The sequence below is a fragment of the Drosophila tropicalis genome, unplaced genomic scaffold (genome assembly GCF_018151085.1).
Source record: "Drosophila tropicalis isolate 14030-0801.00 unplaced genomic scaffold, ASM1815108v1 contig_593, whole genome shotgun sequence".
In the NCBI taxonomy this organism is placed as follows: domain Eukaryota; kingdom Metazoa; phylum Arthropoda; class Insecta; order Diptera; family Drosophilidae; genus Drosophila; species Drosophila tropicalis.
The window spans coordinates 10500292-10512966 of NW_027173070.1; the positions used below are offsets into that span (position 1 = coordinate 10500292).

Sequence of the window (12675 nt, forward strand, 5' to 3'; positions counted from 1 at the left end):
CCAAAGAGAGAATAAGGCTAAAAGGAGCCACAGCTTTCATGCATCGATTCGAACCAGTCCCGGGGGCCAAACGGGCCAAACTGTTGGCCCGGGATGCGTAAGCAATTCAATCCACTCACACTCGTTGCTCGCGTATCCGCGCAAGCTTCTATCAACCTAACTACCTACCTGTTGCCCCTTTTTTTTCTTTATATATGTATGTATGTGTGTTATGTATATGTATATGTACAGTGACTTCTTTTTGCCGCATTTGCTGGCTGCTGCTTGCTGTTCGCCTGGTCTCTGCTTTAATTTGCATGCAAGTTTTTTTCGCCACTTTGACTTCAAACTTGTTTTTCGATTTGATTGCCTACTTTAAGGCTGCTTCACTGCTTCACTTGGCGCCATTTTGCTTGAGATAGTTTGCATTTAATAATGTGATTCACTAATTTTAGCCAACACCTATTAAAATTTTAGTTAATCCTGTATTAAAATTTTGTATATCCCAATTAATATGTTAATTAATATGTGGATGGAATATTGAGTTTCAAATATTATATAATTTAATATTTAATAGCTCAAACTGGAAAAGCAGCAAGAACAAGTTCAAGTCTGGTCTTTGAAGTGGTAATTCAGGTTTTAATTTAGGTGTAAACATTAAAATTATGATCAAAAATTAGTGATATATTATAATCTATGTACGACTGTGAGATGGCAAAGATAGAGAGAAATGATTATTGTTAAATTAATTTTTAGATTGTCGAATTTTCTCAGAACAATCGTATAAAACATATGTAGCTCGCTTTAAGAATAGCTTCTATTGCTTGTTTAATTAAAAAATTAAATACATACATCATATATTCTAAATTACTTATCTTTGATTAAAGATAACTAAAAAATGTGAAAAACTGATAAAAAGATTTACTAAAAAATATCTAATTGTATATAAATTGTAATTTGAGAGCTAACTAAATTCTTATTAAAGCTTTCAAACGACTTTAATTACTTATTTATATATAATACCCAGAAAATTCAAAGTGTATCTATATTTTGAGACTCAATTCTAAAAATACTTAATATTGACTCTTTAGAAAACGAAAAGTTCTCATGCAGTTTGGCTATTGATGAAGCTGGAAATTTTTTGGTACCTTATTTTTGGAGTCAATCGACTGTATTAATCAACATAACATACATAGATTACATAGATTTTGATCTATTAATTGGCATAAACTTAGAAAAAAAAAACATCAGCGATCAAATTTTCGATTAACGACGAATTTTCATTGAGGAACTTCTACTGAGAAAGTGCAAAAGCTTATCTCTATCATATAAGGGAATTTTGAAAAAGAAAGCCATCTGAATATTTTACAATTTATTGTTAAACTATAGAAATTACAGTTTATTTTTGAGTGTAACTGTGTATGTATAGATTTATTAATTAATAGTTGAAATCAAATGCGATTAAGAAATGATTTTTTCTTACTTTGAATTATTCCAAACATAGATTTCAGGGCAATTAGAAGTTTATTTTTTTCTTTTAATGTAGAAAAATGATCAAAAGTATTGTCGGTAAAGGACTACAATAAAAGTTGGTTGCTGGTTCTAACTATACTCAAGGGACGGGCAACATTGCTTAAATTATAACCGATATTCATTATAACCGATTCCATAACCGATGAAAATCAAACCTTCCCTCGTTATCGACAGAGTATTAATATAATATAATGATTGTGAATGAAATTTTATAAAAAAATAAATTTCAATAAATTTGAAATTTGCCATGTCCAAATATTTCATATTTTTTGGTGCCATTTTAAAATCTATTTGAATTAACTCAAGTTCTGTATATGTATTTATTTTTTTTTTGAGGTGCTTTGACACTGACATTTCTCTTGGTGACGTTGAGAAAGAATTTTCATTTTGCCCCAAAATCTGGCCAATTTTATCCGTGAGAAGAAAAAAAAAACAAAAACATGTCTGAAAAAAATATTTTTTCACCAACCAAAAATTGTTTACAGTCCAAGCAAACTCTTTACTTTTTGCATAGCTGCGTATATAAATATATATGCCACTTATAAATTAGAAATAAACGTGAAAAAAGAGAGCCACCGAGAGAGTGGAAGATGCAGAGAAATTTAAAAATAAAACGAGGCGAAATTCCCCAACAAGAAGCAAAATAAAACAAGAAAACACAACAGAATGAAGCTGATTCTCTGCCCCACACAAATCTCTGAGATACTTTTTGGAATGGGCAGGAATGACGCACTTGCCCTAGTAGACTTGATAAGAAGATGTGGCAATCATCATCATAATAATATTATCAAGTAGTATTTATTTCATATTTCATTCTATTCTAGTTCTTATCATTGATTAATGTTGTAAAGTTGCTGTTGCACTTTGAACGCACTTAACGCGGCGCGACCAGGCGGATATGCTAAATAATAAGTTCTTTAACTAAGCAAGTTGAAGCAATACTTATTTTTGTTTCTTTTATGAAGTTTTCAATTAAATATATGAATGTCTATTAAAAGCTTTTTGTCAGTATTTCGTAATGCAAATTTTTTCAAAAATTTTCATTGCTTTATACATATTTTTACATATTTCAAGAATTTTCGAAATACTTTTTTCTTAATTTACAAATTTACAATAACTTTTCGCTCAATTTTGGAGTAAAAACGAGCACTTTGATATTCATATTTCGTATACTGAAATAAACACAGATTATATATGTAGAAAGGCTGAGTCCACTGGACCAGAATAAAATATACACTTCACACCACTTTGCTTTTATGTATGTATCTTAGCTTATCATTTTTATTTAATTATTAACAAAAGAAAAAGAAACCATCTTATTGAACACTTTTAATTTCACGAGACCAACACAACCTCTCCGTCCAGCAACTCAAGCTCTTCTCCCTCCCTCTCCGATTCACCATCTATCGATATCTATCCTACTAATATCGTTATCGGCATTCCGATAACATTAGAGGTTCTCACGCAATCCTACATTCGGCCATTCTACAGGCTCATTCGTCCCGAATGATGGATTCCACATCTTCATGTACTCCGCTACGGTATTGGTCCTATTTGGGCCCTCACCATCCCCAATCTTCTCCACTGAGTATCTACCATGTCTCAACTTCCTAACAATTTTATACGGCCCTAGATAATTCTTCTTAAGCTTCAGCCCTGCTCCAAACTGGGTACGCTTTATAGCAACCATATCGCCCACTTCGTATTCTGTTTCGGACTTTCTAAACTTGTTATATGACTTACGATTTTCTTCCTGTATTTTTGCTATATTATCTTTTGCTAATCTACGAATTTCATCTTTCTCCCGTTGCAACTCTATAAGTAATTCTTCCTCTAACTGGGACTTTAACTCTTGATCATATGTCGTTCTCATTTCAATACCAGTCAAAATTTTAAAAGGCGAGATCTTAGTACTCCGTGGTGGCGAAGAGTTGATGAACTGTTGTACCCTGCCAACGTTTTTATACCAGGACTTGGGTTCCTCTGCACATAACTTGGTCAATAGCGTTGAAACAGTCCTATTAAGACGCTCGACTTGCCCATTTCCACGGGGTACTCCTGTAGCAATAAGTAAATGCTGAATCTTTTGCGAGGTACAGTATTCTTTAAACATGTTGGAAGTGAAAGCAGTTCCTCTGTCAGTTATAAAACGTTTCGGGTTCCCGAATACTTCCGATTGTCTCTGCAGACGATCAACAACTTCTTCAGATCCTGTGCTCTTAGTGGGATATAGCCAGACGAACTTGGAGAAAGCATCTACTATGACCAAAACATGGTTATACTGCTTTTTTGTCGATTCCATGGGGCCTATGTGATCTAGGTGAAACGTTGTCAATGGCTCATCACCTTTGTCGATGACATTTAAAAATCCTTCCTTCCTTCCATGCTTCTGTTCGCTCACAATGCACTCCACACACGATTTGATAACCACCTCAACTTTGCTGGCAACGTTTGGTATATAATAATCTTTTTCTAGGAGATCTATGGTCTTCTTAATTCCAAAATGCCCCTGGCGGTGCGCCATAGTTATGATTTCTCTCTCCATTGCCGACGGTATAACTATAAGTTCTTTAATCGGGTCTTTGTGTAAAATATCATACTGCAAATAAAAGTCGTCATATGTCCCGTTTTCCAATACCTTTCTAACCGCATTAATCCATTCATCCAAAAGCTGAGCCTGTTGTATCTTGTGTCTCAGAGAATTTTCGAGCAATAAGCAATGAATTCTGCTTAACGCATCCACGTGTTTCATTTTAGTTCCAGGTCGATGTTCGATCTCGAAGTCGAAATCTTGTAGAAATATCGCCCATCGAGCCACTCTTAAAGGCACTTCTTTTTTTTAATCGTCATTGCGAATGCATTACAATCTGTAACGATTTTTATCTTCTTCCCAAGCACGTAAACCCTCCACTTTGACAAAGCCTGAATTATGGCGAGTACTTCCAACTCATATGAGTGATACTTCTCCTCTGCTGGTGTAGTCTTACGACTCATGTACTCCACAGGATGGAAATTCTGGTCTTCAGAATCAAATTGTAGTAACATAGCGCCATAACCATACATACTAGCGTCACAGTGAACTTCGGTTATACCCATCGGATCAAACAAACGTAATACTGGCGGATTTGACAAACCTACTTTTAACTGCCTAACGGATGCAAGTGCTTCTTCATTCATCATGAATGGTACATCTTTTTTCATCATATTCGTCAACGGCCTAGCGATTGTTGCAAAGTCTTTCACGAATCGGCGAAAATACGAAGTAAGACCTAAGAACCTTTGTAAACCCTTTTTGTCTCTTGGGATTGGGTAACTTTCCACAGCCATAGTCTTTTCTCTGGACGGTTTAATAGTCGAATTTTCAATTATGTATCCTAGAAAATTGACTCGCCTTTGTAAAAATTGACATTTTTCCCATTTAATTTTCAGTCCTGAAGTCTCGGCTAGATTTAATACTCTTTTCAGCTTATTTAATCCATCTTCCTCATCATCTGATGGTATGATAATGTCATCCATGTACAAAATAACAATCCCTTCATCGATAAGTGGCCTTAAGACTGCAAATATGTATCTCATGAATACAGCTGGCGAATTGGTTATCCCAAATGGCACGAAATTAAACTCGAACTGGCCGTTTTGAGTAACAAACGATGTAAACTTCCGTGAGCTTTCGTCTACGGGAACGTGAAAGAATCCATTGCATAAATCGAGGGTTGTAAACACCTTTCCTCTCTGCAGTTTATGCAAAACGTCGTCAATTAATGCTGTCGGAAAATTGTCTTTTATTATTTTCTGATTCAGCTTCCTGTAATCACAGCATAATCTTTTCTTGCCATCTTTTTTTGAAACTAGCACCACAGGAGATGAATACTCGGAAAAGCTTTGACGAACGATTCCAGCCTCCATCCATTCCTTTATCTGCTGATTCACTATCACTTGATCCTGATATGGTAAACGTCTTGGCCTTTGAGAAATTGGAATATCATCTGTTACCACAATCTTCATTTCCACTGGCGATATAGTAGGCTTTACCGGTTTATATGACTTCAACATTTCTAATATATCTGATTTTATACCTTCGTCTAAATGGTTGAGATCAATTTCCAGTGCAGCGTCTTCATCCAAGGTCATTGTCATAATTCTCTCAAACGTTGTCTGCAATTCAGAAATGTTTGTCTTAGTTTGCACTTCTCGGCTTATTGGCTTTGGTATTTCGTCTTCTTTGTGGAACACGATTCGTTTTCTTCCAATAGTAACATTCAAGTTCTCCAGAACATCATTTCCGATCACTCCTTTATACAATGTGTCTTTATCTCGAACAACATGAAAGTCTATTTCTACAGCGTTGCCATCTAACTCTGTTTTGATCTTGAAAAATCCCAGTGTACGAATCTTTTTCCCTCCTACGCCAATTACCTCCTTGCATTCACGGTTTAAGTTAACCGGGTTTATTTCCTTATAAGTGCTCTCGCTAATGGTGGAAAGATCACTGCCCGAATCAAACAGAGCAGATAATACTCTATTGCCTATTGGAACGTCCTTAAAAGAACGATTAAACTTAAGTGTCATTTGTTGATAATTTGTATTATCCTTCTTAGTTTCTTTTGTGTTCCTTGCCTCACACTGATTAGCTTTGTGGCCCATCTGATTACATTTAAAACATTTGAAATCGTCTTTACAATTCTTAGCGACGTGATTCTTTCCTCCACATTTAAAGCATTTGAAATCCTCCAAAGTATTCCTCGATTGCAGCTTCTCAAATCGTGGTTTTGTTTTAGACTCTTGGTTGGAAGCATATTTCTCGTACATCGTTAGTTTCTCTCGTAATTCCTTCAAATCTCTCGCTTGGTAAAGAACGCTTTTATTCATTTTAGAGTCAGGGATACCCTCAATGATGTATTCGACAATGCTTTCCTCATCTAAGCTGCCTCTTTTGGCTATACTCTTCATTAGATAAAAGTACTCAACCAGACTCTCGTTGTATTTCTTCTTTCTACTCTCTAATTGCTTGTGAACTTCTTTTGCCGACAATTTAACAGTAAACTCATCCTGTAGCGCGCTCTTAAGTCCACCCCAACTTGTTAGACCCTCTTGACTATTTACGAACAACTTAGCCGCTCCTGTCAACAGCTGTCTACCATAGATAAATTTCTGAAGATCATTCCATTGTACTGTTACAGCAGTACCCTCAAAGTCTGAAAGCCATTCTAATACATCCTTTTTGTTGCTCCCATCAAACTCTGTCAACGAATCACGAATATCTTTTAAGGTGAACGCCATTGTCACTTCTCTCTCAACTTCTTCAACTTCGCCTTGAATACTGGTATTAGCTTCTGAATATAAGGATTGCTCGTTCGTGTCTAAATCAAAATATGAAATTAATCTCTCTCTTAATTCAGGTTTGTTGCCTTTTACACTTAAATTCAGCTCTTTTAACTTTTCTTTTAACCCTGCGACGGTCAGTTCGGTGATCTCGTTATACAACATGTGTAAAAATATTGATTACAAAATAATTTAAATTAGTGTTTAAATTAGATGTTAGTTTATATGATTACAAATATTCTAATTCCTCTTTGTTGAATTTTTCTTTCTTACTTATTTTCCAAAACTCGTAGTTCGTCTTTTCTTATTTCTCTTTCTCTAATTCGAAAATTTTAAATCTTATTTTCCAAAATTTTAAATCTTATTTTCCAAAATTTTAAATCTTATTTTCCAAAATTTTAAATCTTTCTTTTCTTATTTTCAAAATTTTAAATCCTCTTTTCTTATTTTAAAAATTGTAATTCATTGTTCTCTTATTTCACAACTTTTAAATCTTCTTTTCTTATTTTTAAAAATTGTAATTCATTGTTCTCTTATTTCAAAACTTTTAACTATTGTTAGTATTAAAATAAATGTACTTGCGATGTAGCCCTGGTTATTTTACGTCTATGTTGTCCGTTTCTCGTGATCTTCTTTACGCAGTTGTCTTCTTACGCGTAGTTTTCCTTACGCAGTTGTCTTCTTACGTGTTGTTTTCCTTACGCAGTTGTCTTCTTACGTGTTGTCTTCTTTACGTCTTAGCTTCTTCTCACTCACACACACACAATGTTGGATGGATGATGCCTTCTGACTGTGCATGTAGTGGTGAATCGGGTCGTCTCGTCTTGATCTGGTACTCCTCGTATTAGCAGCCACTCTCCGAGTCCGATCTCTGCTCCAGGTTACTTCTTGGCTTGCCTGAATGATTGGATAGCGCCGAATCCAAGCAAGTTCAATTTTTCTCCTCGTTTTGTCCCTCTCTGAACAAATTTTTGTCGTCTTTCGTCTTTTGATGCTCTTCGTGTTCGTCTCTGAACAAATTTTCGTCTTTGGGAAGTTGTTCGTCTTTCAAATATTTTCGTCTTTGTTCTTGCTTTTCCTCATTTTGTTCCTCTCTGAACAAAATTGTCGTCTTTAAGCGTTACTCATCTTTTCATCTTTGTTGTTATTTCTCATGTGTTCGTCTCTTTTCTTGTCGGTGGTGAAATTAAAGCACGCATTTTATTTTGTCTCGCTTGCTCTCATGTTTCCTTATGTTGGCGTCACTCTTGCAATTACGCGCGATTTCTTCATAAAGTTTTCTCTCTCACTCGCTCTTTGTTACAATCCCGGTTGAGCCCCCAAAATGTAGAAAGGCTGAGTCCACTGGACCAGAATAAAATATACACTTCACACCACTTTGCTTTTATGTATGTATCTTAGCTTATCATTTTTATTTAATTATTAACAAAAGAAAAAGAAACCATCTTATTGAACACTTTTAATTTCACGAGACCAACACAACCTCTCCGTCCAGCAACTCAAGCTCTTCTCCCTCCCTCTCCGATTCACCATCTATCGATATCTATCCTACTAATATCGTTATCGGCATTCCGATAACATTAGAGGTTCTCACGCAATCCTACATATATGTATGTTTTCCTCTTTATACATCTTGTTTAACTCTCTTAAATTTTAAAACATAATAACAACTTCACAAACTGAGAAGAAATCTCCCGAATCTAGTTTAAGTCTTAAATAACTTGAATTCATCTGATAGATGACTTTTTCAATCTTTTATTTGTGATTTATTAATCAGTCACAACTAATTTTAAGTTATATGATAGATAACAGATTTATTAATAAAATCTTAAACCAGGTCAAGATACAGCATCAGAATATCTAAGAAATAACCAAAGAAAAACCTTATCACCCTTAACACACTTTGATTATGAAAGTATATGAATATATGACAAATTCCCGAATACTTTTGTCATCAAAACTTGTACCAACAATTTCTAAGAAATCAATTTTGTGAATGAATTAATCTAAAAACCAAGAAAAAAAACATGAACTAAAAATTTTCCATAACTAATTATAACTAATTTCTCTTTTGTTTATTCTTACTCTCGTTTCAGAATCCACAGTAAATTCACGCAAAAATGCTTTGGATTCGGCGCGTGAGAAATTAAAAGGTAAGTCACGAATTCTCTGTTTTAATTTAAGGCAAATATCAAAACACTTCCGATATATATACAAAAAAAAATACATAAATAAACGCAAAAACGAATAAAATGAAATATGATTTAAGTGTTTGCGATATGAGCGAAAGAAAATAAACCACAAAAGGGCATTTCGATGAGGTTTAAGCATTTCATTTTAATTAAATAATATAAAACCATTAACAGAAATCGATGGGAAAATATAATTTTCTTTTTTGTATGGTCAGCAATTCTTGGCAAATCAAGAGAAACTAAACTCTTGTCAATAAAGAAATGATTTTTCTTTCTTTTCCTCATAAAATCGAAGATCTTGACATCTTATTTTATTAAACTCCAAAAATGTTCATAAATAAACAAATATTCTTATTATATAAGTTATTTTAAAATCTTTTTAAAATTTAGCTTTACTTAAGTAAAGTTTAAGCAATGATATCCTTAACATTTTCTTATTATCTTTGCTTGAAGCAATGTCACATCGTTACTGAGTTAAGGAGCCAAATATATCGATATCTTAATCTTATAATTTCAAATCGTTTCTCATCTTAAAAAGTTCTTCAAACACACCTTGTAAAACATATTATTCTTAAGTTATTTTTAAGTAATTATATTTCATTTTCTTATTATTTATTTGGATCCCATTTGTAAAACCTTTCTGATCTATCAGCCAAATATTAAGAACATTTCCATTTGATTATTTTTGAATACTTTCATTCTCAATATTCTCTGATCTCTTAACTAAAATTATGTGAGTCATGCCGACAAAAACTAGGGAAAAAATTGATTTCTTATCGATAATGGAAGCTATCTAATGCAAAGAAAGTCATAGTCGTATATCTTCTAACAAATTGACCTTCACTTGTACTACGAAAAATTGATATTTCTCCAAGTAAAGTACATAAGTATATGAAAGTCATATACCATTTCCATATATATATGTATATATAGTGTCAATGTTCTGTTGAAGTAATATATATACACTCATATATTGATAAAGTGCGTGCTCTATATACATATAAGCATTAAATAGAATCGTTCAGCGTTTCTACAACAATTTTTTGTTGATAAAGCCAAATGGCGTGATTCATGACAGAGTCACACACACACACACACACACACACACACGTACAGTCACACACCCATTTAATTATAAATAAATAAATAAATAACAACAAAAGCGTATCATTAAAAGATTATAGTCGATTATTTTTTTTTTCTGCCATAGTTATGGCTCTCTTATTCTTTCTGCTTTTTTTCCATCATCATCATTTTCACTTTCATATCAAGCAATGATAAGCTTTTACGTGACGTAGATATAAAATGATATACACTAGGTATATATATGTATATATATACCATTTAGGTATCTTTGTCTCATTGTTGGGATTATAATGATTCTCTCACCCAACTAATTGCCAATTCTAAGGAAACCATTTTCTTGGGCACCCCTTTAGCCCTGTTCCCCTCTACCTGAGCTCATCCCTGGCGCTAGGATGAGCAACCAACCAGAAAGGTGGCAAGTCAAGTGTCTAAGCTGACCTGTTCTCAATTGATGATTTTATGGGTTTTACCCGGGAAAATACCAGAAACCTGGTAATTCTTACCATTCTAAATGACTGCAAAAATGCCAAATTGTCTACATAGTGAAACGCACAGGTAAATGGCCAAAAAACAACAACAACAAATTAAGCAAATCCCATTGACGCAAGTCATTAAGCTGTCTCGTTGATGTCTAAGGTGTTTTTCGGGTGTTTATTTTGGATTTTAGTTTTAGAGGGAGAACAGCTGCTGCTGCTGCTAAAAATCTACTTTAAATCCGTCTAAAGTAAATTGCAATCGCAGATAGCCAAATCATAGATGAACGGATGGATAGATGGATGTTTTGTTTTTGGTATTTGTATGTATACGGCGACAATCAGATATCACATTCATCGAATTTTTTTTTTTGTTGGCGTCGCCGCTCTGGTCTCTCAGATCGGAGACTCTTGTTGTTTGGTCTCTGCTTAATTTAAAACGTTTTCATAGTACAAAAACTACGTACATACAACAAAAAGTCGACAAGAAGTGGCAAAGAATGTGTAGAAAAGTATCTGCGTGTCTGCCTTTAGCTCTCTATAAACATTCCCTCTCTATCACTCACACTATCTCCCTCTCTCTTTCTCTCTCTCTCTCTCTAACTATCTCACTGTCTCATTTGGTCTCTGTTTCTGTCTGTGTGCATAGTCGCCAAACTGGCGATTCTCAATCAGCCAGAGCAACAGCAGCGCCATGCCAAGTCGTCGTCGTCGTCGTCGTCGACAACGGCCAAAGCGTTATTTACACAAAAAAAAAAAAAAAAAAAATAGAATACAAACAGAGAAACAGAAATTGTAGTTCTCCCATCGATTTGGAAATGAATTTTCAATACCCTAACGTTTGAAAATTGGGCCGGAAATTTGAATGGCTCTCTATTTTGGGCTAGATCACATAGAGACTTAATCTTCTTGGCTAATCTGAATTGGTTTTGGAGATACAAAACTTGCCCTACAAGAGATTTTATAAGCATTTAAAAGTATTTATCTATCTTATAACCAAAGAACCTTGGATAAACCCCTTCTATGTAGTAAAGAAAGATTCTTGTATATTGTTACTAACAAGATTACATCTTAAAAACCCTCTTAGTTAGTGATCATGAAAATTTTTACAAGTATGCTCATTAAAAATGTTAGTTTTAGATACAATAAGTGTTTCCAATATAAATGTATATTGACAGGAAAACTCGCGCCTTAAATTATGCAATAGGCAGTCGAAAAATAAACTCTTTTAGAAGCTAAATGACTGCCAGGTAGTACTTTTCTGTATTGTGAATTAATTTTAAAACGGAATATAAAAAAATCGTTTCCAAATTTATCCTTTATGGTTTTAAACAAAAGACATTCTTTGGCTTTCGATGGAATCAACCGTCGACTTAAGGAATCAAATTAGTTTAACTAATCATCCATATATCCATATATTCACCTTTTCAAATAGATTTTGGTCATACTAAATTTTTTATTATATTCAAAACTATAATCTTTTGAAATTAAGATCTTTAAAATCTATAAAAAAAAATATGTTTTTGCTTCGGATCATTTTTGAATCAATTTAAAAACAAAATAAATAACAATTATTATTTCCCAAAAAATTTTTCAAAAAACTTTAAATGAATCTTAGATTAAAAGACAAACAAGAATAAACTTATAAATAAAACTAACTATCTGATATAGATAATATATATACATACATACATACATATGTACATATAAAGATGCATTTGTAGGCCATTTGAGAAAACAATAAAGAATGAAGTCAAATTGAAATTATCAAGTTATCAATTAAGTACATAGTGTTAAACTATAATTAAATATAAGCAAAATTCATTTTGATATTATATGTTGTACGAAATTCTAAATGAAATTTACTTTTAAAACTCAAATCAAGTTATTGGCAGCCTAATTCAAAACAAAGTCCTAAATTTGTCTTTTAGCATGGGACCAAAGATGCAACTTTTTGACTTTGTACATATTGTTTTAGTACAGATAAAGTACTATTTATATACAAATATAGTACTTAGTGATGCACTTTATTTAAAATAGGTTTTTTAATCTAAGATTGAATTTGTGTCTATTTATATTCGAATATATTT

General features: G+C 33.3%; 1 protein-coding gene across 1 annotated transcript in view; it reads left to right on the forward strand.

Moving 5' to 3' along the window:
* Positions 1–12675, forward strand: part of shn (schnurri) — a 57992-nt gene that overhangs the window by 20933 nt on the left and 24384 nt on the right. Inside the window, exon 2 of the mRNA XM_068290701.1 lies at positions 8931–8987. Coding sequence (XP_068146802.1) covers positions 8931–8987 — 57 coding nt within the window. The remainder of the gene's footprint in view (positions 1–8930; positions 8988–12675) is intronic.